The 27,079-nt window shown below is 41.7% G+C and overlaps 1 protein-coding gene across 2 annotated transcripts; it reads left to right on the forward strand.

The window, feature by feature from the left end:
- The first annotated feature begins 553 nt into the window (after positions 1-553).
- On the forward strand, positions 554-25,143 carry inavaa (innate immunity activator a). 2 transcript variants are annotated; one of them, XM_034172302.1, is made up of 10 exons: positions 554-614; positions 6,472-6,558; positions 7,066-7,199; positions 7,402-7,521; positions 19,124-19,358; positions 19,460-19,513; positions 22,807-23,032; positions 23,123-23,272; positions 23,366-24,065; positions 24,181-25,143. In XM_034172302.1, exons 2-10 carry the CDS (start codon positions 6,495-6,497, stop codon positions 24,271-24,273), a joined length of 1,776 nt encoding a protein of 591 aa, XP_034028193.1. In that variant the 5' UTR covers positions 554-614; positions 6,472-6,494; the 3' UTR covers positions 24,274-25,143. The 2 variants fall into 2 exon arrangements, with proteins under 2 accessions (XP_034028193.1, XP_034028191.1); XM_034172300.1 differs by lacking the exon at positions 554-614 and having other exon boundaries at positions 5,785-6,558.
- Positions 25,144-27,079: the final 1,936 nt, after the last annotated feature.

A 27,079-nucleotide genomic window follows, 5' to 3' on the forward strand; every position in this document is an offset into this window, starting at 1 on the left:
CTATAATATATACAATGCAAAATAAATGACCTGTAGTAGCTAAATATATGAAGGCCCTTTTATAATCACATTTTTATGTGTAACATATTTATCTGACGGAATCAAATGATGTTTTCAGTGTGTTATTTACTGATTTATTTATGCGGCTCAGTGGCTGAAGTGAGACCGTAAAGTGTGTCTTTATTTCATTTGCCAGCTGTCGTTTTTTTTTTTTTTTTTTCTTAACTCCAAAATAAAAGTCAGAGAGTCGCGTGCTGTATCAATAGGCAAAGCGTGTCTGGAGAGAAAGCGGCATCGGACCAAACCATTTCAAAATACAGGGGTCATCTTCACATTAATATATTTTATCAAGATACTTTAAAAGATAATAAGACGTAATTATGTGCTTCTACATTAAAAATATGGGTGACAATGGGGGAACAGAACGTGTTCGTAGACAAATATTAGCAATAACAATCATTAAAAAAAAAAAAAATCAAAGTAGCTCCTCCCTATTCCAAGCGAAAGTGAAGTGAACTGAAACACAGCGGAGGCTCACAATTGACCGGGAACGAAGAGAGTGAACGGAGAGCTGCTGCTGTGTCCGCCACAAACGATGCTGTAGAATACACAGGGTAAGTACGCAACAATCCTCCGTGATACACCAAAAGAAAAGTGAGTAAGTAAAGTGAAGACGTGAATGCAGGTTTGAACCGCTGGTGTCGGATGTACTTTAAAATTCAGCGGCTTCCGTCATACAGCCGTGAATAACTTTAAAATTCTTTTTAATCTTTAAATGGTGATATAGCAAAATTGTGAGTCATTTGGATATGCTGACATGGTAGAAACTTTTTTTTTTCTTGCGCTGACACAGTAATTTGACGTCAACAGTTCCACTCAGGGTTTCTTTGTCGTTAGGGTTTCTCATTATATCATTCATTTTATTTATTTAGCAGGTGTGCTGAATGCTGTTTTTGTCACTTGTTCTGGCTGGTTACAATATTTGCTATGAGTTTTGAACAGGATTTTTCACAGATGTAATCTAGGTCAAAATAATTGTTGGTGCCTCAAGTACAGAATTTTAAATTATTTCAAAAATAAATGCAAATTAACCTATTTTGTATGATCAGAATATTTACTAAAATCTCCAAAGTTGGTGAACGACAAGAAGAAGAAGAAGAAGAAATCCTTCCTGACAGTTTTCTTTAGCTGAATCAGATGATGGATGTATGAACATTTCCAAGTCACTGAATATTGTCAGATTTCATTCACATCGATCATTTAGAATTTTTTTCAATTTATTTTCATTTATATAGCACCAAATCACAACAGAGTTGCCTCAAGGCGCTTCACACAGATAAGGTCTAACCTTACTAACCCCCAGAGCAACAGTGGTAAGGAAAAACTTCCTCTGAGGAAGAAACCTCAGACAGACCAGACTCAAAGGGGTGACCCTCTGCTTGGGCCATGCTACAAACATAAATTACAGAACAATTCACAGAAACCCTGATTTAGAAATGCAAACAGTATGGTACTGCATGGTAAATCTAGCAGTTCACAAAAACTTAGAGACTGTACAAGAAGACCTGTGAGGGAAGCCACCAAGACACTCATGGCAACTCCAAAGAACATCTTGTGTTCTGTGGCTGTGATTGGAGAGACTAGAGAGAGTGCAAATTTTGTCTGTTGCATCACCAGTTGCAGCATCAGGGTGGAGTGGAACAGAAATGGATGTTCTCAAAAGAATATGTGAAATTTCCACTGCAGTGCTACATGGTAGATTTTAGCCAACATTTGATCCATTTTCTTGTATTAAGTCTGTGTCGCTCCACCATGAAGCTATGCAAGTGGTGACGCTTTGCTTCTCCAGTCACAGCCACAGGAGCCTATAACTTTTTAAAATTGTCTGAGTGTCTTGGTGGTTTCCCTCACTTGTGTCCTTCTTACATGATCACTCAGTATTTGAGGAATGCCTACTCCAGACAGATTTACCATACAGTACCATACTGTTTATTTCTTAATGACTGATGTCAGTGAGGTCCAGGACATATTCAGTGACTTGGAATTGTTCTCAAGAAAACTGGCTGTAAAAGTGATTATTTGCTGTAAATTTGTCAAAAGGTGGCAGTAACTTTCATGTGTGCAATTGATATGTTTTATTTGTTGTTTTTCACTATATGAAAGCATTTTGTTGACGTGTTGTTCAACACTTTTTATTAAAAATTCAGATTATACAAAACTGGTTAATTTGAATTTATTTTGGCTTAGTGGTTAGCACTGTTGCCTCACAGCTCACAGCTCCCAGGTCATGGGATTGACTCCCACCTGTGGCCTTTCTGGGTATAGTTTGTACGTTCTCCCCGTGTTTGCGTGGGTTCCCTCCGGATGCTCCGGCTTCCTCCCACATCCAACGACACGCACGTTAGGTGGATTGGAAACTTTAAATTGTGTGTGTGGGTGTGAATGTATTTGTCTGTCTATATGTGGCCTTGCAACAGACTGGGATTCCCCCCCCCCCCCCCCCCCCCCCCACTGTGACCATTAATTGGAGTAAGAGGTTGAAGATGAGTGAGTGAATTTATTTCTGGATATATGTTAAACTCTGTACTTAAAATGATTGTGACTAGGACTGTATATGTAATGTGCGAGGCTGCATTCGTGTCTACTGCAGCAGAAAAAAAACACACACAAAGATTCTACAGTGCACTTTGCTGACAGATATGCAGTGCTACAGCAGTGCTAAAGCCAACACCACTGTGTTGTTTTGCCCCCGGAGGCCCCCCACTTCTTTTGTCAACATTGGGTCTTGTGGGTGGAAAGCTGTAACCACATCTTCCTGATGACCATCAGTGGCCTCAAAAATGATTACTACGAGGCACAAGGTGCTACGATCCACAGACGGTCCGCCAGCCTCCAGAGAACAATGGATCGTCTTTCATGCCCTCTTTATTTACGCTGTGTTTGGTTTGTGTCATTACTGATGCGTCTGGCCAGCATATGGTCTCCTGTTACTGAGAGCAGGCTGGCATGGTGCTTATTACTCTCACATGGTCCCTGCAGCAAAAACAATGCACTACTTACCAATTGTGACCTCAATGAACTTCAGCAAAGACCTGTGTAAAATTTCAGCAGTGTTGTTTGAGAAGTGTGTCTTTTTTTAACATTTGTTTGTTACCACAGCACTCGTTTTAGATTTTGTACTTTGAAACTCAGCGGTGTTTCTTAAGGTTGATTTCAGTGACATAGTTTGTAATAGAACACTTTTTTTTTTCTTGGTCCTGTTGTTCCCCCACATTAATGGACTTTTCTTCCAGCAGCATAAATTGTGAACAGATTGGATTCAGTTTGCTGAACGGATTTTGGTTTGTCATCACACTCTGAAATAAGGCATGCTGTAAAGTCGTTTGGTTTCTTCCATAGTATCAGCATTTGCTGGAGAATCTTAATTACGGGGTTTGAATTGGCCTCAGTCTGGTTTCAGGCATCCCTCGCTGTTTCTTCAGCTAGGCCAGTCTCCTTCAGCAGTTCCAGGGCCAACCACAGTGGTAATGAGTGCGATGGTGGCAGCATTCCAGGAGATCACAGCTCCAAAGGCTCATGGGAAAGGGTGGCGGGGGAAGTGTGGGCGACAGTGAATCCATATCATAATCTCCTGCCATAAACACTTACTTCCGTAGCTCTTACATGGTCACGGTCCAGTGAGCTGTGAGGATGTGTGTGATGGTCAGCTGCCCTGTCACACTCCTCGAAACTCATCTTTAGCAGGAGTCGTATATGCCGTAATTACAATGTCAGGGCAACGCCAATCAAGTTCATGTCCTGTGGGTGGAGACTTAGCTATCAGGAACTATCCTTCAGAAAATACACTAAAATAAACTTTTTCAAGAAATTTATCCTTTGTTTGGCCTTCATGAAAAAGGAAAACTTCAGCACTCCCACGACTCCAGGTTTCACAGAGGACATGACAAATGACATCTTGGCAAGAAGTTTCACCTTCTAGTGAAATGTGCTGTTTTACCCGAAACCCACCCACTCACTCACTCTACAGAGACCTCTGACCACAGATGTTGTGAAAGACTTCAGAGTTATTGGGTGTAAGTGGGTAAATCCCACACCACCCTGCCTGTCTCCGATTACCAGACTGAACTCCTGTTGTCGTCTTTAGATGGCTACCGTGTGGAGCAGACCTCAACCTTGCTTAATAAAACTCAATACCATTTCTTTTCCCGGACTTGTCTCCTTACTGGTCCCACGGTGCTGCTCAGCACAAGCAGAGTTGTCAGCAGTTATTGTGCCCACAGCAGATTACCGAGGCCGGCTGGCGGATACAGAGCCTTTGTACGAGTGTTGTTTCACTGAGCAGCCGTGCAGCTTGTGCCTCATTGAGCTACCAGCTGAATCATTTCACATGAGTTGCTGCAGTGAATGGCTCAGGTCTGTAGGATGAGCACAGTAATATCCTGTTGGAGGAGCTTCTCGTCCACGTGGGCGTCAACTCCCTACAGGAAAAGCCCTGATAACAATCTCTAAACATAGAGCATGAAGCAGGAACCAAGGATTACGTGCAGCCAGACCAGCATATTTATTGTCCCCCGCCAGCCAATAGGCCCAGGAAGGGGAATACAGAAACGCGCTCCTTCAGTGCTTCCTTCTGTCCATCACGTTTCAATGCTATAGCTGTATGGTAAAATGCTGCAAAAATTTGGTACACTTCCTGATGACAGACCTGTCATTCTTTTCAATAACAGTCATCTGCAGCTCCATTGCTCTCGCAACACCAATGGCTTAAATTTGGATTTGCAACCTTTGAATCATATTCCCTGTTTTCAAAACTCATGTACCGTTTGATTCCTTGGATCAAGTCAAATTCAGTGCATCTTGTGATGTCAGTTTTTGCCATACTAGCCTTCCTGTCATATTGGATTTTTTAGAAAAGTAAAAATAAGTACAAGTTTACAGGACACAAATTTTAGGACCCATTGCAATGAAGCAAAAAAAAAAAAAATTTAATCTCTAGGGGCCACTGCTTCTGGAAGGTGGGGGTGCTTTTGGCACAACCAAGTCTCATGACAGTTCATGGTGGTATTATGAAAAGTACATTAATCTATGGGGTTGTGATGGGATGGGGCGCTTTTCGTGACGGGGGCATGAAATGTGGGGTGATGGTGGGTCTGGGGGGTCAGGGTTAAGGATTAGGGGAGTGTAGACACTTATGCTATGGTTATGGTGAGAGTTAGGAGAAGGAGGGAGGGATTATAAATAGCAAAATTTAAAAAAACGTGTCATGAAAATGGGGTGCTTTTCATGGGGGGGGGGGTATAAAAAACATGTGAGACTGGGCTGGTTTGGCAACAAGTTGACTTTTTTGTGTGGCACATTATCTGGCTTCACGTGGAAGCATTTAATTCTCTTTACCCATTTTCTAATGCCTAATAAAACATGAAACATCTCTTTATGAGTTTAAGAAATATGATAGAGGTGGGTGCTGCTCTAAGAATCTGTCATCTGGTGTTTGGCTTTTGTTTTATTACCCTTTAATCTTGTTAGAGTCCATGCAGTTGCTTAATGCGACTTATTGGAGCAGCTGCAAACATGTGACAGGCAGAATAAATTAATTAACCCTCCAAAAATTCTTTTACAAATATAAAGACAGCATTTTGTACAAAAGCCTTTTTTTTCTGGCTGAGGGGATTTCCTCAGAACAATACAGACTTCCTGGCCTGATGGTGGAAGAGATGACCTTAACATATCTACGGAGGCTGTTTGCCTCAAATTTGTTGTTTTGTTTTCTTTATTTCATATTCTGACTGCTGCTCTACTTTATTTCAACATGATTTTGTTTATTGTCAGCTGGTTGTTTGGTGGAGTATTACAGCAGAACACAGCAAGCCATAAACATGAAATGTTTGTGAAATGTGGCACGGGGATCAGCTGGGACCTCATGGCGTGACGCTGCGTGGACAAGCTCAGCATTGAGACATTCTTCCACTTCAAAGCCCCCAGAGGGTTCTGTGAACACTGGTTGAATAGGAACTGTGGGAGGGGTGTGCAGGGAGAACAGGTGCAGTCCATGAGTGGAGTGATTCCCGCTGCCATCTGCTTTCTTTTTTGAGGTCTGGATTCTTTAAAATTAAACGCCCCCTGACACACCTCATGGCGACACACTCCCCTAGCCCGCCGCACCACGCCGTGTCACCATGGCACCCCGATTCGGATTAACCTCTGCACATGTGCCGAGTCAAGCGTGGGGGTCTGCTGTCTTTTGTGAGAGTGGTGAGCAGTAGAATGAGGGAAGAGGAGGAGGAGGGTGATGGAAAACTGAATGGAAAAGTAAAAGTGTGTGAAAGGACACTCGCCATTCACTTTTGTTAAGGAACAGAATGTCGCATGAATTAAGTCATTTCATAACAAGATGGTAGAAGAATATAGAACTTTTGACAGAAAAATCCAGTTTTCAGTAAAAAAAAAAAAAAACCCTGCATATTTCAACAGGAATTTCTAAAAAAGGATTCAAGATGACGGCCATCGAGAGCAAAGAGGAGATCAGTGACACGGACAGCGGGATTATTTTGAACTCTGGTGAGCTCAGCACTTTAAAACTGTACGATGTACACATGCACCCATCCATCCATTTTCTTCCGCTTTATCCGGAGTCGGGTCGCGGGGGCAGCAGCTCAAGCAAACCCGCCCAGACCTCCCGATCCCAGACACATGTACACATGTAGTACCTTGTTAATATTGCAATGCAGCATTTCATAATATTGCTCATTCAAAAATGCAATCATTCAGCTCCTATGAGAAATTCACAAATGTCCATACTCATCTTTAACACAACTATCCTTTTATTGTCAGCAATCAAGTATGTATATAAAGTACAGTTAAGAAGCTGATATCTAATAAATTACAGTTCAGTGGGTATATTTTTCTACTTTAGTGATTTTCATGTTGAAATACCTTGTAAAAGTGTATTAACCCTAATACAGCTACAGATCATGTCATTGTGTTACTGCAGTGTTAAGTGTTGCTGAGGCTGTTGTAAGTAATGAGAAGAAAAGACTGATCTGATGTTCTTTGTGTACACTGCAGGGCTGGACAGTCCAATGTCCCCACTGAAGGACCTGACCACCCACACCAGGGCCCTGAAGCTGAAGCATCAGTCTCTGGAGGAGCACCTGGAGCTTTGCCTTCTGGAGCTCAGGAAGCTCTGCATCAGGGAGGCAGTAAGCAACTTGTATACAATTTTTGATAGTAAGACAGTGAGACTCATGTTTTCACCATGTCCTTCCTGGAATACTTCAAGGGACAGCAGAAAGATCTTCTATAAGTTATAAGGAAAGCTTTAAAAGCTGTTTTGACTTTGTTTTTGTTGTTTGTTTTTTTCCACCCACTTTTTTAAGCAACACTTATAACTTGTGTTTACAGGAGCTGACTGGAAAACTGCCCTCAGACTATCCGCTGATGCCTGATGAAAAGCTGCCCCGGGTTAGACGGAGAATAGGAGCTTCTTTCAAGCTGGATGAATTGATCCAAATGAATGAAGAGGTATGGGCCAGTCGGTTTTTACTGTAATTCACTCTAAAACGTTACATGGGATTCGTGTGTATACAGTAGAAGAGCATTTTCAGCATGAAAACAGTTTTTACATGTACATATTTTGGAAGTTATTGGTACAAAATTATTCAGGGGTTAAAGAAAAAATACAGTGACAATAGTTGTAAAATAGCATCTGAATATAAAACTGGAATTTCTACATGTACTTTAAGTTATGTGTCAGGTTTAGACATTAAGCATTTTGTCCTACTTGTCAATAGGATAAGTGGGAACAACACTTTTACTTGTCCTGTATTAAAATGGGACTTGTCCCACATTAGAAATAAAAATTTCTGTCAGAATGTCAAAGAAAGATCTGCAGAACACACAATTTCCATTTCTTGCATGACATTTCTTTTTATTGAGGTACAGTATTGGAATTTTGCAGATATTCGATTTTGAAATCATTTTTTTCATCAAAAGAAAACTAAACACCAGCACATCATTTACAAAAGTACAAGCACAATGAAAGTGCAATCAAGCATGTGCTACACAAAACAGTGTGAAAATAGTCACTGCCTGTACATTAGTAAACCAACTTTTATTATTAGGCGTTACACTTGTGATAAATTACATTTTTCTCCATCTTTATTTTATTATTTTCCCAGCTGTCTTAAATATATATAATTGATGTAAAATAATAATTAAATATGTATCTCATTATGCAAAAGGTTTGTGCATATATTAACAATTCAACATTTTTTCATTGTAATTTTGTAATTTTAGTGCCATAGCTTTATTGAAGGTGTGTGATTATAATAATTTATGAGAATCTGTAAAATAACTCAGCCACATGGGGTGTGCAGCCAGTACATTCTGAGTGCCGGTCCCAAGCCCGGATAAATGAGGAGGGTTGCGTCAGGAAGGGCATCCGGCGTAAAACAAGCCAACCCAACTATGCAGACTCAGAATCGAATTCCCATACCGGATCGGTCGCGGCCTGGGTTAACAACGTCCGCCACCGGTGCTATTGCCCAACAGGGTGCTGGTGGAAATTGGGCTACTGCTGGGCGAAGACGACGAAGAAGAGGAGGAAAACGTTGCCACGAACAGCGGGAGAAGAAGAAAAGTAGAAGGGTGGAAATGAGAGTGGGGACTTTGAATGCTGGTAGTATGACTGGTAAAGGGAGAGAGCTGGCTGATATGATGGAGAGGAGAAAGGTAGACATATTGTGTGTGGAAGGGAAGTAAGAGCAGGAGCATCGGCGGTGGGTACAAGTTGTTGTACCATGGTGAGGACAGGAAGAGAAATGGTGTTGGGGTCATTTTAAAGGAAGAGTATGTTAAAAGTGTGTTGGAGGTTAAGCGAGTGTCTGACAGGGTGATGAGTGTGAAGTTGGAAATTGAAGGGGTGATGATGAATATCATCAGTGCATATGCCCCACAGGTAGGTTGTGAGATGAAGGAGAAAGAAGATTTCTGGAGTGTGTTAGATGAGGTGGTGGAGAGTGTGCCCAAGCATGAAAGAGTGGTGATAGGAGCAGACTTCAATGGGCATGTTGGTGAAGGGCACAGAGGTGATGAGGAAGTAATGGGTAGATATGGTATCAAGGATAGGAATGGGGAAGGACATATGGTAGGTGATTTTGCAAAAAGGATGGAAATGGCTGTGGTGAATACCTACTTTAAGAAAAGGGAGGAGCACTAACATATAAGAGTGGAGGAAGGTGCACACAGGTGGACTACATTCTTTATAGGAGATGCAAGCTAAAAGAAATCACAGACTGTAAGGTGGTAGCAGGAGAGAGTGTCACTAGACAGCATAGGATGGTTGTTTGTAGGATGACTTTAGAGGTAAAGAAGAAGAAGAGAGTGAGAGCTCAACAAAGGATCAGATGGTGGAAGCTGAAGGAGGAAGACTGTTGTGTGAAATTTAGTGAGCAGGTGAGAGAAGCACTAGTTGGAGGGGAAGCAATTTTGGACAACTGGAAAAGTACTGCAGATGTGGTGAGGGAGACAGCTAGGGCAGTACTGGGTATGACATCTGGACAGTGGAAGGACGATAAGGAGACTTGATGGTGGAATGAAGAGGTCCAGGAAAGCATAAGGAGAAAGAGGTTGGCGAAAAAGTTTTGGGATAGTCGGAGAGATGAAGAAAGTAGACAGGAGTACAAGGAGATGCGGCGTAAGGCGAGAAGAGAAGTGGCAAAAGCAAAGGAAAAGTCATATTGCGAGCTGTACAAGAAGTTGAATAGTAAGGAAGGAGAAAAGGACTTGTACCGATTGGCCAGACAAAAGGACAGAGCTGGAAAGGATGTGCAGCAGGTTAGGGTGGTAAAACATGCACATGGTAATGTGCTGACAAGTGAGGAGTGTGTGCTGAGAAGGTGGAGGGAATATTTTGAAGAGTTGATGAATAAAGAAAATGAGCGAGAGAAAAGGCTGGATGATGTGGTGAGAGTAAATCAGGAAGTAAAAGAGATTAGCAAGGAAGAAGTGAGGGCTGCTATGAAGAAGATGAAGAGTGGAAAGGCAGTTGGTCCAGATGACATTCCAATGGAGGCATGGAAATGTCTAGGAGAGATGGCAGTAGAGTTTCTAACCAGATTGTTTAATAAAATCTTGGAAAGTGAGAGGATGCCTGAGGAGTGGAGACGAAGTGTGCTGGTTCCTATTTTCAAGAACAAGGGTGATGTGCAGAGCTGCAGTAACTACAGAGGCTTAAAGCTGATCAGCCACAGCATGAAGTTATGGGAAAGAGTAGTAGAAGCTAGGCTTAGAAAACAGGTGAAGATCTGTGAGCAGCAATATGGTTTCATGCCGAGAAAGAGCACTACAGATGCAATGTTTGCTCTGAGAATACTGTTGGAAAAGTACAGAGAAGGACAGAAAGAGTTACATTGTGTGTTTGTGGACTTAGAAAAAGCTTATGATAGGGTGCCAAGAGAAGAGTTGTGGCATTGTATGAGGAAGTCTGGAGTGGCAGAGAAGTACGTTAGGGTAGTGCAGGACATGTATAAGAATAGTGTGACAGCGGTGAGATGCGCAGTCGGAATGACAGACTCATTCAAGGTGGAGGTGGGATTACACCAAGGATCAGCTCTGAGTCTTGTTTGCAGTGGTGATGGACAGGTTGACAGATGAGATCAGACAGGAGTCCCCATGGACTATGATGTTTGCAGATGACATTGTGAGAGTAGAGAGCAAGTTGAGTCTAGTCTGGAGAAGTGGAGATATGCTTTGGAGAGAAGGGGAATGAAAGTCAGTAGAAGCAAGACTGAGTACATGTGTGTGAATGAGAGGGAGCCCAGTGGAATAGTGCAGTTACAAGGAGTAGAAGTGGTGAAAGTAGATGAGTTTAAATATTTGGGGTCAACTGTTCAAAGTAATGGAGAGTGTGGTAGAGAGGTGAAGAAGAGAGTGCAGGCAGGGTGGAGAAAGGTGGCAGGAGTGATTTGTGACCGAAGAATATCAGCAAGAGTGAAGGGGAAAGTTTACAAAACAGTAGTGAGACCAGCTATGTTGTATGGTTTAGAGACAGTGGCACTAACAAAAAGACAGGAGGCAGAGCTGAAGGTGGCAGAGCTGAAGATGTTGAGATTCTCTTTGGGAGTGACAAGAATGGACAAGATTAGGAATGAACATATCAGAGGGACAGCTCAGGTGGGACAGTTTGGAGACAAAGTCAGAGAGGCGAGATTGAGATGGTTTGGACATGTGCAGAGGAGGGACCCAGGGTATATAGGGAGAAGGATGCTGAGGATGGAGCCACCAGGCAGGAGGAGAAGAGGGAGACCAAAGAGGAGGTTCATGGATGTGCTGAGAGAGGACATGCAGGTGGTTGGTGTGACAGAGGAAGATACAGAGGACAGGGTGAGATGGAAACGATTGATCTGCTGTGGCGACCCCTAACGGGAACAGCCGAAAGACAAAGAAGAAGATGAGAATCTGTAAAATAACTGTTTCTCTGTAAAAACTTTGACAATTTATGCAAAATTATTATTTTCACTTTATTTGTATTATAACATTTTACCTTTAATGTTTTTGTTTGGCAGCCTTTGCTACCAGTCATTTGATTAGAATTTTTTTTTTTTTTTTTTTTTTTTTAACCCCAGTGTCACCCTTATTGTGATGGGTTTGGTACAAACACAAAACATGATGAATGACATTTGATTCTACCTAACGTATAATTTAGAAATTATACATCTGTGATTGTATGTTTTAAGCTTACAAATTTTCTCATGCTCATTTTGGAAATTATTTAAGCTTGGATGAAATCTGAATTATCTGATGGTGAAACATTTCTTTAAGTAAAACAGTAAAATTAAGAACTTTATGCTCCTTTCTGTGAGCTATGCATGTCCCGACTGTGACAGAAAGCTCACTATTGCACAAAATGTTAAATTTAATTCTTAACAAACTTTAGCCATCATCTTTAACTAAATTGCTTAAGCTTTTTTTTTTTAAATAGCAGAGTGTAAGTACAGTATTTCCTGCACAAAACTGAAGACCTGATTTTCATAAAATGATTTCTGCTTCTCACAGCCATAGACTGAATCAGCTGATTCAACACACACTCACCACATGTTAACATTAGCGAGTTACCGTTGTGTTATATTACACAAGCAAGTTGAAACATGAAGTTGTTTTCATGTTGTTATTTGATCATATCCATCATGACTTGCTGCTTCCAGTCGCTCTCTTCATTCAGGCCATCAGCCACAGTGTGAAATGAAATTTAATAACACTTTCTGTAGGCTAACTGCGCTAAAACAGCATTTCTCATGTGCAAGTCACAATGCGGTTTGTCTCTCACGTGCCTGACGTTGTTCCCCAGCTGAATTCCTGTTAAACTGTGTTGGTAAAATATATAATTCAACCACTTTTTACTAAAAAACTGTACTTGTTCAATTTGGACAACATAATAGTGTCCCTGTTGTCCAAACAGCTTTTCTACTTTTCCCGTACAAACCGTCAATATCGAACCCTGTGTCAAAGTTAAGTGACTCAAGTTAATGATCCTCAAAAAAATGAAGATAACAATTTGCATGGAAGTAAAATCAATCAATCAATTTTTTTATATAGCGCCAAATCACAACAAACAGTTGCCCCAAGGCGCTCTACATTGCAAGGCAAGGCCATACAATAATTATGTAAAACCCCAACGGTCAAAACGACCCCCTGTGAGCAAGCACTTGGCTACAGTGGGAAGGAAAAACTCCCTTTTAACAGGAAGAAACCTCCAGCAGAACCAGGCTCAGGGAGGGGCAGTCTTCTGCTGGGACTGGTTGGGGCTGAGGGAGAGAACCAGGAAAAAGACATGCTGTGGAGGGGAGCAGAGATCGATCACTAATGATTAAATGCAGAGTGGTGCATACAGAGCAAAAAGAGAAAGAAACAGTGCATCATGGGAACCCCCCAGCAGTCTACGTCTATAGCAGCATAACTAAGGGATGGTTCAGGGTCACCTGATCCAGCCCTAACTATAAGCTTTAGCAAAAAGGAAAGTTTTAAGCCTAATCTTAAAAGTAGAGAGGGTGTCTGTCTCCCTGATCTGAATTGGGAGCTGGTTCCACAGGAGAGGAGCCTGAAAGCTGAAGGCTCTGCCTCCCATTCTACTCTTACAAACCCTAGGAACTACAAGTAAGCCTGCAGTCTGAGAGCGAAGCGCTCTATTGGGGTGATATGGTACTACGAGGTCCCTAAGATAAGATGGGACCTGATTATTCAAAACCTTATAAGTAAGAAGAAGAATTTTAAATTCTATTCTAGAATTAACAGGAAGCCAATGAAGAGAGGCCAATATGGGTGAGATATGCTCTCTCCTTCTAGTCCCCGTCGGTACTCTAGCTGCAGCATTTTGAATTAACTGAAGGCTTTTTAGGGAACTTTTAGGACAACCTGATAATAATGAATTACAATAGTCCAGCCTAGAGGAAATAAATGCATGAATTAGTTTTTCAGCATCACTCTGAGACAAGACCTTTCTGATATTAGAGATATTGCGTAAATGCAAAAAAGCAGTCCTACATATTTGTTTAATATGCGCTTTGAATGACACATCCTGATCAAAAATGACTCCAAGATTTCTCACAGTATTACTAGAGGTCAGGGTAATGCCATCCAGAGTAAGGATCTGGTTAGACACCATGTTTCTAAGATTTGTGGGGCCAAGTACAATAACTTCAGTTATATCTGAGTTTAAAAGCAGGAAATTAGAGGTCATCCATGTCTTTATGTCTGTAAGACAATCCTGCAGTTTAGCTAATTGGTGTGTGTCCTCTGGCTTCATGGATAGATAAAGCTGGGTATCATCTGCGTAACAATGAAAATTTAAGCAATACCGTCTAATAATACTGCCTAAGGGAAGCATGTATAAAGTGAATAAAATTGGTCCTAGCACAGAACCTTGTGGAACTCCATAATTAACTTTAGTCTGTGAAGAAGATTCCCCATTTACATGAACAAATTGTAATCTATTAGACAAATATGATTCAAACCACCGCAGCGCAGTTCCTTTAATACCTATGGCATGCTCTAATCTCTGTAATAAAATTTTATGGTCAACAGTATCAAAAGCAGCACTGAGGTCTAACAGAACAAGCACAGAGATGAGTCCACTGTCCGAGGCCATAAGAAGATCATTTGTAACCTTCACTAATGCTGTTTCTGTACTATGATGAATTCTAAAACCTGACTGAAACTCTTCAAATAGACCATTCCTCTGCAGATGATCAGTTAGCTGTTTTACAACTACCCTTTCAAGAATTTTGAGAGAAAAGGAAGGTTGGAGATTGGCCTATAATTAGCTAAGATAGCTGGGTCAAGTGATGGCTTTTTAAGTAATGGTTTAATTACTGCCACCTTAAAAGCCTGTGGTACATAGCCAACTAACAAAGATAGATTGATCATATTTAAGATCGAAGCATTAAATAATGGTAGGGCTTCCTTGAGCAGCCTGGTAGGAATGGGGTCTAATAAACATGTTGATGGTTTAGATGAAGTAACTAATGAAAATAACTCAGACAGAACAATCGGAGAGAAAGAGTCTAACCAAATACCGGCATCACTGAAAGCAGCCAAAGATAACGATACGTCTTTGGGATGGTTATGAGTAATTTTTTCTCTAATAGTTAAAATTTTGTTAGCAAAGAAAGTCATGAAGTCATTACTAGTTAAAGTTAATGGAATACTCAGCTCAATAGAGCTCTGACTCTTTGTCAGCCTGGCTACAGTGCTGAAAAGAAACCTGGGGTTGTTCTTATTTTCTTCAATTAGTGATGAGTAGAAAGATGTCCTAGCTTTACGGAGGGCTTTTTTATAGAACAACAGACTCTTTTTCCAGGCTAAGTGAAGATCTTCTAAATTAGTGAGACGCCATTTCCTCTCCAACTTACGGGTTATCTGCTTTAAGCTACGAGTTTGTGAGTTATACCACGGAGTCAGACACTTCTGATTTAAAGCTCTCTTTTTCAGAGGAGCTACAGCATCCAAAGTTGTCTTCAATGAGGATGTAAAACTATTGACGAGATACTCTATCTCCCTTACAGAGTTTAGGTAGCTACTCTGCACTGTGTTGGTATATGGCATTAGAGAACATAAAGAAGGAATCATATCCTTAAACCTAGTTACAGCGCTTTCTGAAAGACTTCTAGTGTAATGAAACTCATTCCCCACTGCTGGGTAGTCCATCAGAGTAAATGTAAATGTTATTAAGAAATGATCAGACAGAAGGGAGTTTTCAGGGAATACTGTTAAGTCTTCTATTTCCATACCATAAGTCAGAACAAGATCTAAGATATGATTAAAGTGGTGGGTGGACTATTTACATTTTGAGCAAAGCCAATTGAGTCTAATAATAGATTAAATGCAGTGTTGAGGCTGTCATTCTCAGCATCTGTGTGGATGTTAAAATCGCCCACTATAATTATCTTATCTGAGCTAAGAACTAAGTCAGACAAAAGGTCTGAAAATTCACAGAGAAACTCACAGTAACGACCAGGTGGACGATAGATAATAACAAATAAAACTGGTTTTTGGGACTTCCAATTTGGATGGACAAGACTAAGAGACAAGCTTTCAAATGAATTAAAGCTCTGTCTGGGTTTTTGATTAATTAATAAGCTGGAATGGAAGATTGCTGCTAATCCTCCGCCCCGGCCCGTGCTACGAGCATTCTGACAGTTAGTGTGACTCGGGGGTGTTGACTCATTTAAACTAACATATTCATCCTGCTGTAACCAGGTTTCTGTAAGGCAGAATAAATCAATATGTTGATCAATTATTATATCATTTACCAACAGGGACTTAGAAGAGAGAGACCTAATGTTTAATAGACCACATTTAACTGTTTTAGTCTGTGGTGCAGTTGAAGGTGCTATATTATTTTTTCTTTTTGAATTTTTATGCTTAAATAGATTTTTGCTGGTTATTGGTAGTCTGGGAGCAGGCACCGTCTCTACGGGGATGGGGTAATGAGGGGATGGCAGGGGGAGAGAAGCTGCAGAGAGGTGTGTAAGACTACAACTCTGCTTCCTGGTCCCAACCCTGGATAGTCACGGTTTGGAGGATTTAAGAAAATTGGCCAGATTTCTAGAAATGAGAGCTGCTCCATCCAAAGTGGGATGGATGCCGTCTCTCCTAACAAGACCAGGTTTTCCCCAGAAGCTTTGCCAATTATCTATGAAGCCCACCTCATTTTTGGACACCACTCAGACAGCCAGCAATTCAAGGAGAACATGCAGCTAAACATGTCACTCCCGGTCTGATTGGGGAGGGGCCCAGAGAAAACTACAGAGTCCGACATTGTTTTTGCAAAGTTACACACCGATTTAATGTTAATTTTAGTGACCTCCGATTGGCGTAACCGGGTGTCATTACTGCCGACGTGAATTACAATCTTACCAAATTTACGCTTAGCCTTAGCCAGCAGTTTCAAATTTCCTTCAATGTCGCCTGCTCTGGCCCCCGGAAGACAATTGACTATGGTTGCTGGTGTCGCTAACTTCACATTTCTCAAAACAGAGTCGCCAATAACCAGAGTTTGATCCTCGGCGGGTGTGTCGTCGAGTGGGGAAAAATGGTTAGAGATGTGAACGGGTTGGCGGTGTACACGGGGCTTCTGTTTAGGGCTACGCTTCCTCCTCACAGTCACCCAGTCGGCCTGCTTTCCCGGCTGCTCGGGATCTGCCAGGGGGGAACTAACGGCGGCTAAGCTACCTTGGTCCGCACCGACTACAGGGGCGTGGCTAGCTGTAGAATTTTCCACGGTGCGGAGCCGAGTCTCCAATTCGCCCAGCCTGGCCTCCAAAGCTACGAATAAGCTACACTTATTACAAGTACCATTACTGCTAAAGGAGGCCGAGGAATAACTAAACATTTCACACCCAGAGCAGAAAAGTGCGGGAGAGACAGGAGAAGCCGCCATGCTAAATCGGCTAAGAGCTAGTAGCTACGCTAAGCTAGCGGATTCCTAAAAACACGCAAAGTGAATAATGTGTAAATAATTTAGAGGTGATTCAGCAGAAGGAGTGCTTTAGTTAAGGCACGTAAAGATTACACTGGGAAACAAATCGTAATCTAGATAACTAGATCAATCTAACTGCGCAGATTAAACAGCTAACAGATACAGAAAAACACCGCTGTGCTCCGGAACAGGAAGTGATACAATACCACAGTGAGAGCCAACCACCAGTAGACATTAGAATAAGTTAAATAATCTAGTGACTTAATAAAACCAAAACATTTTAATTAAGTTGGTCTAAATTAATTAACCTTGTAGAGGACAAAGTAAGCCAAGATTACTACTTAAAGGAACATGTTTTTGAGGACATCTAGTGGTAAGCTTTCATATTGCAGCCCATCCAATAGCCTTTCGGCGTTTGGGGTTGCCAGGTCTGTGTAACAAATCCAACCAAAGAGCCACTCAAAACCAGAACCCACAATAAAAGGAAAAAAAAACAAAGAAAAGGAAAAGCTGGAATTGCTCACAGGCATCCTTATCATTTCCTGTGCTTCAGATTAGCCTCCTTCTGTGGCAAACTGCTGACTTTCAACACCTCAATAATTGAATTAGAAATTTTCTCATTTGCCTAACATGATAAGTTCTACTATAATGACAAGATTTTTAAGAGGTAGCAGAGAGGAGGAAATATTTTCAGCTTTGCTAGTTGACAATTTACCTTCATCAGTAAGGTAAGAAATCAGACCTTTTTACCCAGTTAATTGAAAACTATTGAAATACTACAATCCCAATTCCAGTGGAGTTGGGATGTTGTGTAAAATCTAAATTAAAAACAGAATACAATGATTTTCAAATCCTCTTCAACCTATATTCAATTGAATACATCACAAAGTCAAGATATTTAATGTTCAAACTGATAAACTTTATTGTTTTTGTGCAAATATTTGCTCATTTTGAAATGGATGCCTGCAACACATTCCAAAAAAGCTGGGATAGTGGTATGTTTACTACTGTGTTACATCACCTTTCCTTCTATCAACACTCAGTAAGCGTTTGGGAACTGAGGACACTAATTGTTGAAGCTTTGTAGGTGGAATTCTTTCCCATTCTTGCTTGATGTACGACTTCAGTTGTTCAACAGTCCGGGGTCACCATAATCGTATTTTGCGCTTCATGTGCCACACATTTTCAATGGGCGACAGGTCTGGACTGCATGTCTAGTACTCACACTCATTATGATTAACATCCCTTTGAGCAGGTGGGATGAGTTTATCAGTGAAATCACCTGCTGGAGTCAGTGGCTGCAAAGAAAACCTGCACCCTCTCAGCCCTTTCAGAAATAGTTTGGACACCACTGAGCTAATCAGTGAAATCACCTGTTTTAGATGCACAGGTAGAAGGTAGGACTTACTCACTGAAGTCTGGGATCTAGCTCAAATAGAATAAAAACCAACTCATGGTTGGTGTTGACCTCAACCCTGAAAAACAGCTCCCTCAATTTAGCAAAAGTTGTGCCGGGTTGTCCATGTTTTCATCCGTGACCCAGTGAGAAATTGATTTGATGCACTGTGTGAACCATCCTGACAAACCATTTGGGCTTCTGCAGATGTTCTGCTAGGAATTCCTACTTTGTTGGTGTTTTCAAAATCCATTCCAAAGAGTTGCAGGTTAGATAAACTTGGGGCTTTAGATTGACTGTACGTGTAAATGAGTTTGTCTCTTTGTGTCTCTGGCAGCACGTCCAGGGTGTACCCCTTATCTCTCCCAGTGACTGCTGGGATAGGCTCCAACCCAACCCCATGACCCTTGATTGGAAAATCAATTAATCACAGCCAGCTGGATGGCCTGCAATATGACGCCTTACCACTAGATGTCAACAAAACCACCTTCAACACTATTACGTGTACCTTTTAACTAAATGCTTGACTAACCTTGATTTAGTCCTACTATAAAAGTCTCACTGCATTTACACAGGAATGGCTGAGTTAGAATTACTTTAGATGATCTAGCAAATTACTTTTGTTTGTTCTTTAATTTGAGTCAGTGTATTCTTTTTTTAGGGTATAGTAGTAAATCCTAGTAAGCAGGAAAACAAGCACATTTCTGATTAAAAAAAAAAAAAACTAATGTAAATGCTCATCTTCCTCACAGGATTCAGAGTTACAAGCTCATGAAATAGACTTGGCTGTTCAGAGGCAGATTTACGAAGCAGCTCACAAACTGTCCTTGGAGGAGAACCTCAGTAAACCCCAGAGGAAGAGTCGTCTGCAGCAGTGCAAGAGGGAGAAGAAAAAATTGAAGGACCTTCAGGAGGCTGTGTTCCAACACAGGATCAAGAGCGAGTGCAACTCTCCGTGCACCAGCATCTCAACACCTCAAAACAAAGGTGAGCTACTGTGCTGCCTCCTTCTGAGAAAATCTGCAATGCACTTAACAGTATTTCGAGTGGGTGTGATTGTCCTTTCATTTTGTTGTCTCTGCTTACAGATCTGTGCATATCTGATGACAGCTCGTTGTCTGACGTCGTGGCTCTTGATGATGGTGAGTGACACTGACAGATGGTTGTGTCAGCTGGGAAGCGTTAAGGTGCCCTGACACTTGCACGACTTTGATCCACACACTCTGATATGCACAAGAGTAAACTCGTCTCAGACTTGTTGTAAACTGTGCGCAGCTTCGTGCACGTGTGCAAAGAGAATTTACAACCCCAATTCCAATGACGTTGTGAAAAATGTAAATAAAAACAGAATACAATGATTTTCAAATCCTCTTCAACCTATATTCAATTGAATACACCACAAAGTCAAGATATTTAATGTTCAAACTGATAAACTTTATTGTTTTTGTGCAAATATTTGCTCATTTTGAAATGGATGCCTGCAACACGTTTCAAAAAAGCTGGGACAGTGGTGTGTTTACCACTGTGTTACATCATCTTTCCTTCTAGCAACACTCAATAAGTGTTGGGAACTGAGGACACTAATTGTTGAAGCTTTGTAGGTGGAATTCTTTCCCATTCTTGCTTGATGTACGACTTCAGTTTTTCAACAGTCCGGGGTCTCCGTTGTCGTATTTTGTGCTTCTTAATGCCCCACACATTTTCAATGGGCGACAGGTCTGGACTGCAGGCAGGCCAGTCTAGTACCCGCACTCTTTTAGTACGAAGCCACACTGTTGTAACATGTGCAGAATGTGGCTTGGCACTGTCTTGCTGAAATAAGCTGGAACGTTCCTGAAAAAGACGTTGTTTGGATGGCAGCATGTGTTGCTCCAAAACCTGGATGTACCTTTCAGCATTGATGGTACCATCACAGATGTGTAAGTTGCCCATGCCATGGGCACTAACACACCCCATACCATCACAGATGTGTAAGTTGTCCATGCCATGGGCACTAACACACGCCCATACCATCACAGATGCTGGGTTTTGAACTTTGCGCTGGTAACAATCTGGATGGTCTGTTTCCTATTTTGTCCGGAGGACCCGACGTCCATGATTTCCAAAAACAATTTGAAATGTGGACTCATCAGACCACAGCACACTTTTCCGCTTTGAGTCTGTCCATTTCAAATGAGCTCGGGCCCACAGAAGGCAGCAGTGTTTCTGGATGTTGTTGATGTATGGCTTCCGCATTGCATGGTAGAGTTTTAACTTACACTTGTAGATGTAGCGATGAACTGTGTTAACTGACAATGGCTTTCTGAAGTGTTCCTGAGCCCATGCAGTAAGATCCTTTATATAATGATGTTGGTTTTTAATGCAGTGCCGCCTGAGGGATCGAAGGTCACGGGCATTCAGTGTTGGTTTTCGGCCTTGCTGCTTACGTGTACTCTTGGCAGCATGGTGGATTAGTGGTTAGCACTGTTGCCTCACAGCGAGAAGGTCGTGGGTTCAATTCCCGTGGCCTTTGTGTGGAGTTTGCATCTTCTCCCTGTGTTTGCGTGGGTTTCCTCCGGGTGCTCCGATTTCCTCCCACATCCAAAGACATGCGGGTTTGGTGGATTGGAATCTTTAAAGTGTCTGTAGGTGTGTCTGTGTTTGTCTGTTTGTGGCCCTGCGACAGACTGGCGTCCTGTCCTGGGTGTACCCCGCCTCGCGCTCTATGACTGCTGGGATAGGCTCCAGCCCCCCGTGACCCTTAATTGGACTAAGTGGTAGAAGATGAATGAATGCTTACGTGTAGAAAGTTCTCCAGATTCTCTGAGTCTTCGGATTATATTATGGACTGTAGATTGAGAAACATTGTTCTTAAACTGTTGGACTATTTTTTCATGCAGTTGTTCACAAAGTAGTGGTCTTCGCCACATCTTTGCTTGTGAATGGCTGAGCCTTTTGGGGATGCTCCTTTTATACCCAGTCATGACACTCACCTGTTTCCAATTAGGTGTTCTTTGAGCATTCATCAACTTTCCCAGTCTTTTGTTGGCACTGTCTGAAATTTTTTGAAACGTGTTGCAGGCATCCATTTCAAAATGAGCAAATATTTGCAAAAAAACAATAAAGTTTATCAGTTTGAACATTAAATATCTTGTCTTTCTGGTGTATTCAACTGAATATAGGTTGAAGAGGATTTGCAAATCATTATTTGCAAAAATTATTTACATTTTACACACCATTCTAACTTCATTGGAATCAGGGTTGTAGAAATGTTCAAAATCTCCATCACACATTAATGATGTGAACTTCAAGTGAACATTGCGCAAACAAGTCAAAAACACAGCATGAGTGCGAGTAATTGCGTCAGTGCACCGCATCAGAGCACAGCTCGTCTGAACGATTATAACGAGATGTTAAATCTTTCATAAACATACTTTTACAGCTGCACACAACAAGAAAAGAACATACAACTGTTTTACCAAGCTATTACAATATAAACATGACAAGACAGATCCAAATGCGTTCTCCACCACAGTAGGCGCGCACGTGCGAGAGAGACAGAAAAGTTGCAGCTGGAGCGGTCCGCTGTGATTCTGGAAGCGATTAGAGGAGTTTTCAACAGCCAACTCTATCAGAAAATGATTAATCCGCTAAAAAACAATTATTTTATATACGCAGCGTCCAGCACACAACACGTGGCATCCAGTGGAACAAAGCACAGCATCCAGCTGGGAACACAGCGGGTGGGATCGTGACGACGATGTGTGTGCAAGTGCGCGGATCAGAGTCGTGCAAGTGTCAGGGAACCTTTACCTTCACTCTCAAACTTTCTTTGGATAGTCTTTCTCCAGAATCATCAGGATCTGATTTTAGGCAAAAAAAAAAAAATTGAGCGATTGTTAATGAAGTATTTTAAGGGTTTGGGGATTGTTGGTTTTTTTGTTTGTTTTTTTGGTTTATTTTGGCTCAGCAAGAAGGGGACATCAGTTTAATTCAGTTTTATCGATACTGGCAAATCTAGGATGTCTCAGTTGGTTTTACATGGTCTTGTCTGATAAATCCCTTTTCTGTATTGACATTTGAAATTAATTTCTTTTGAATGTGTCTATATTTGCAGCACTGCATATCTGTCATTAGAATAGGATGAGTAGAAGGTGAGAACTGGCATGCCGTGCTGAAGTTTATAGAGAACAATCAGAAATTATGCATAAAATCTTACAGTAGAAGAGTAACGTAACAGGGAAGACTTGCTTCAGATATCACCGAGGGATGCTGGACATCTGCCTGCATTAAACTGTCAAACTGAATTAACCATCAGAATTAGATGGGCATAAATAAAAATTTCCATCCACACAGGATGGAAACATAAAAACAAATTCACCCTCACTAACAAAAGTCCAGATCAGACAGTCCCACCTCATCCTCAGAATTTGATGTCATTTCTTGTCCTTGATAGATGTGGACCCGCACAGTCCCCTCTCTCCTCGAGTGATGGGCACTTCTTACTCTGAACCCCTCCAGCTGTCATCCAGGACCCTGCAGTCCTCACAGCAGCCATCAAATCAGCTCACTGTGGAGTACGAACACTGCCCCATCCAAAACTCTCCATGGAAAGAGTCCAGTCTGGACCAACCTTACCAGAAGGCCACAAAGTCTCAGTCTACTTGCAGCAGCAGGTCCAGGTACTTGTCCTCACTGAACATTTTCCTCATTGTGTGAGAGTCAGCTGTATATTCCATAACTCATGGCATGGTTCCTCTTATTGTCTGCAGTAGTCCAGCAATCACCCAGGCGTGTCTGGACAGTAGCAGGATTCTACCCTCCCCGTTTATCAAGAGTCCAGCACTGCATCATTCCCACTCTACCAGTGCCCCCTCCACCCCAGAGCTGAACGTACGCCGACAGTATTCCCAGTCCTTCAGGTAAACGAAAAACTCATGTCACTTACTGTGCAGTAATACAAGACCTTATCATGCTGCTGTGATGTTCTTATTTTGCACCCTATGTCGCCTCAGATTTTCCAAAAGCAAACTATCTGCTGACAAAGTGCTGCTCAGCTCAGAAAATAAACCAGGTCGATCCATGCTCCTGCAACAGCGTTGTGCGGCTGACTTCACGATTCGCTCACCAGAGTATTCCCCACGGTGTGTGTATCAGTCCAGCTCTGAGGACAGCAACTCACAACCCTCTGTTTCCTCCTATGTTTGTTCTCCTGGTCAGAATGGACCCACAGAAATACCAAAACTCTGCCCTCCGCCTTACGGATTCCACTTTGGAGCCCAGAAAAAGGGGCTGTCCGGCTTCACCAGTCCTAGTTCATACAAACACATCAACCAGTCTCAGGTCAGCCAGGGTCACATCAGAGCCACAACAGAGGATGGTCCCCTTTCCCCCCAGGACTCGTGCATAGGGAAGTGCTACCTATCGTCACCTCCAGTGGCCCACAACCCTCAGCAACAAGGGCAGGAGGGAGCATTGTCTCCAAAGAGAATGCTGAAGCCCCCTCCGCCCTACGCAATGCTGGTGCGAACACCTTCACTGAAAGACTACCCAAACCATGTCATCCGCCTGATGCCCAGGGAGACTGTGTCGGAAGAGTTGAAGTCTTGGCACCAGAGGAATCAGCTTGAAAAGCTATGGCCAGGCTGCACAGAACAGCAGAGTGCCCAAAGTGTGAAGAGCCCCACCTCACCTCACCTGCCACCTTTTAAACGGGTCAGTATTGAGTCACCAACAAAACCACACCACTCACACACTCTGAATCTGGATGAATACTGTAGATGATTTTCACAAACTCTGACAGAGTAAGCACAGATTTAACTCTTCACAGGGTTCAGGAAATGTGATTCTCCAGAGGGCTGCCGATGGGACCCCGATCCAGTGGTTCGTAGCAGAGGATGCAGAAATAGTGAGCCAGGTGTAGTCAGTATGTTCAGCAGAATATACATTATGTGTGATTCTATTTATCCCTGTATGAGTCAGTTGACTCTGTGAGATTGTAAGTCCAAAGAGGCATGACGCTCATTGGCATGATGCAGAAACATGTACCTTTTTGGTACCATAGTGAAAAAGTATCTTTTTTTTTTTATTTAAAACTTTATGTAAAGTGGCACAGCAGTTTTATTTATTTTACAGTTATTTAAATAGATTATTCTAAAGTGTCTGTGAATTAAGATTTTTACCATTTCAAAAACATGTCAAATGGATCATATGAAACAACAACAGCAAAGAAAATCTTTGTGGCTGGCACACATTTTGCAGAACTTCACCAACAGTAGTTTTCAAAGATGTCTTCCTCTTCCTAATATAATTGTTATATTTTTGTATATGTTTAAAGTTTCTTACTTACAGTATAGAGACTTTTGTCAAGTTTTTTTAATATTTGAAACTGCATTGTTTTTTTTCCTACTAAATAATTAAAATGTAACATCTGTGTAGCCAAGAACCAGAGGTGGGATAAAGTCACCATCAAGTTATTCTCAACTCATGAATCAGCAAGTCCCAAGTCAAGTCTCAAGACATAATGACCACCAATTGTTTGCAGGCTGACGTGAGACTTGACTTGGGACTTGCAGATTGATGACTTGACAGTGACTTCGTCCCACCTCTGCCAAGAACTAAAATAAGCTCAACCTTAACTCTTTGCTATTAACTCCTATTAATTAATCACTGATTCCTTTAACAGTGGTTTGATGAATGTTCACACTGCAGTATGGCATGTTGTTACTAATCAAGTGATTGTGTCCATTTGATATTTTTTGGTATATTTATAATAAAATTCTGACGCAAAGTTTATGCTGCTGTTATTTGAAAATTTTGAATGAGATCAAAACATTTCTTAGATTGAAGCAACCCAAATTTTAAAATCCACTGAGGAAAAATGACAAAGGTAAAACATTTTCATACAGACAAAAGCAGTGTATTCAGGCAATGCACGACGGGTGTGACATTTCAGACATTTGTAATTTCTTCACCTCTGACAGTCCAGGGGGCCTCATTTCTCAACCATGCATACACAGATTTGTGCTTAATCACAACACAACGTTACCAAGTTGGACTTAAAATTGCTTGTAAAATATACACAGATCAAGCCAAGCATACACACGCCATCTAGTGGTAGAATAGGGAAACTGCAATTTGAACACTTGGCTGGCAGCACAGCATGCAACCTCATGCACACACACATATATATAGTCATTCCATTCATTCATCTTCTACCGCTTAGTCCAATTAAGGGTCGCGGGGAGCTGGAGCCTATCCCAGCAGTCATAGAGCGCGAGGCGGGGTACACCCAGGACAGGACGCCAGTCTGTCGCAGGGCCACAAACAGACAAACAAACACACACACCCAGACACACACCTAAGGACAATTTTAAAGATTCCAATCCACCTAACCCGCATGTCTTGTGGGAGGAAACCGGAGAGCCCAGAGGAAACCCACGCAAACACGGGGAGAACATGCAAACTCCACACAGAAAGGCCACGGGAATTGAACCCATGACCTTCTCGCTGTGAGGCAACAGTGCTAACCACTAAGCCACCGTGCTGCCCATTATTCCCTTCAATTAATAAGTACACAGTTATTAATTATGTTGAGTTATAAACAGGCGTGTGGCTTAACTAAATGGACTGCACTTATATAATGCTTTTCCATCTGCATCAGACGCTCAAAGCGCTTTACAAATAATGCCTCACATTCACCCCATACAAGACGCTTACTACACACCAGGAGCAATAGGGGATTAAAGACTTTACCCAAGGGCCCTTAGAGATTTTCCAGTCAGACCGGGATTTGAAGCGAGGATCTTCTGGTCTCAAGCCCAATGCCTTAACCACTAGACCGTCACCTCCCCCGACTGGTGTCAAAGCTTACAAAAGACACCTATTTGAACTAAACGGCAGCTTCTGACCTCATCAATTAAATAAAATAAAGATCTTTACCATCAACAAGCATTTTGACCACCATCTGCTACTGCAAGGTGTCAAGAAAATAGTGGCCCTCCTGCAGTTTTGAATTTAAAATGGACCGTTATTTTTGCTACTAAAATTTCATTGTTTTATTCTACCTAAAAGGATTTTTTTTTAAATCAGCAGTAGTCACATGGACCTCAATTTGAAAGTTTGCAGTAGGACAGTGTCCCAACCGTGAAGCATGGGGATGGAAACATCATTTTTGGGGGTGCTTTTCTGCAAAGGGGACATGACAACTGCAGCGTATTGAAGGGAGGACGAATATTAGCAGAGGTGGTATTTTTGCTTTCAAAGTCAGCCATGTCCTTTGGATGAACACTAGTCCTCGCTGTCAACAGTTGACCAAATGTAGATGCAAGAGGCTTTTCAGACGAAAATGCAAGTGTTATAACTTTGTGATGAGCTGCACAGCACCATGTAGCTGCAAATGTGAAACAGATTTTATGTACTGTAGATAAAAGGTAATTAAATTTCTAATCTGCTTTTTTGATACACTTTTAGGCCTCATTTAAGTGTAGTGTCAAGAAAATAAAATTACATGGACTGTTTGTCTCCAATGTAACAATGTTTTTTGTAAATTTAAGTTTTTGTCAAAGTAAGACACTATAAAGTAGGCTCACTGCACAAAAAATACTTTTACAAATGAAGATGACTCAAAATTATATGTTAAAATGTTACATTTGTGTTTAGGAGCATCACATTTCATGATTTAGTAGCACAATCACCTATATTTGGATGCCAATATTTTAAAATTTCAT

The sequence above is a fragment of the Thalassophryne amazonica genome, chromosome 6 (genome assembly GCF_902500255.1).
Source record: "Thalassophryne amazonica chromosome 6, fThaAma1.1, whole genome shotgun sequence".
In the NCBI taxonomy this organism is placed as follows: Eukaryota; Metazoa; Chordata; class Actinopteri; order Batrachoidiformes; family Batrachoididae; genus Thalassophryne; species Thalassophryne amazonica.

What these genes read in the sequence shown, in the direction of transcription:
- inavaa (XM_034172302.1), top strand. Translation starts at nt 6,495, where the DNA reads ATGACGGCCATCGAGAGCAAAGAGGAGATCAGTGACACGGACAGCGGG. An exon ending in ACTTGCAGCAGCAGGTCCAG is followed by an intron (nt 23,033 to 23,122) that starts GTACTTGTCCTC and finishes TATTGTCTGCAG; the next exon opens with TAGTCCAGCAATCACCCAGG. An exon ending in CAGTATTCCCAGTCCTTCAG is followed by an intron (nt 23,273 to 23,365) that starts GTAAACGAAAAA and finishes ATGTCGCCTCAG; the next exon opens with ATTTTCCAAAAGCAAACTAT.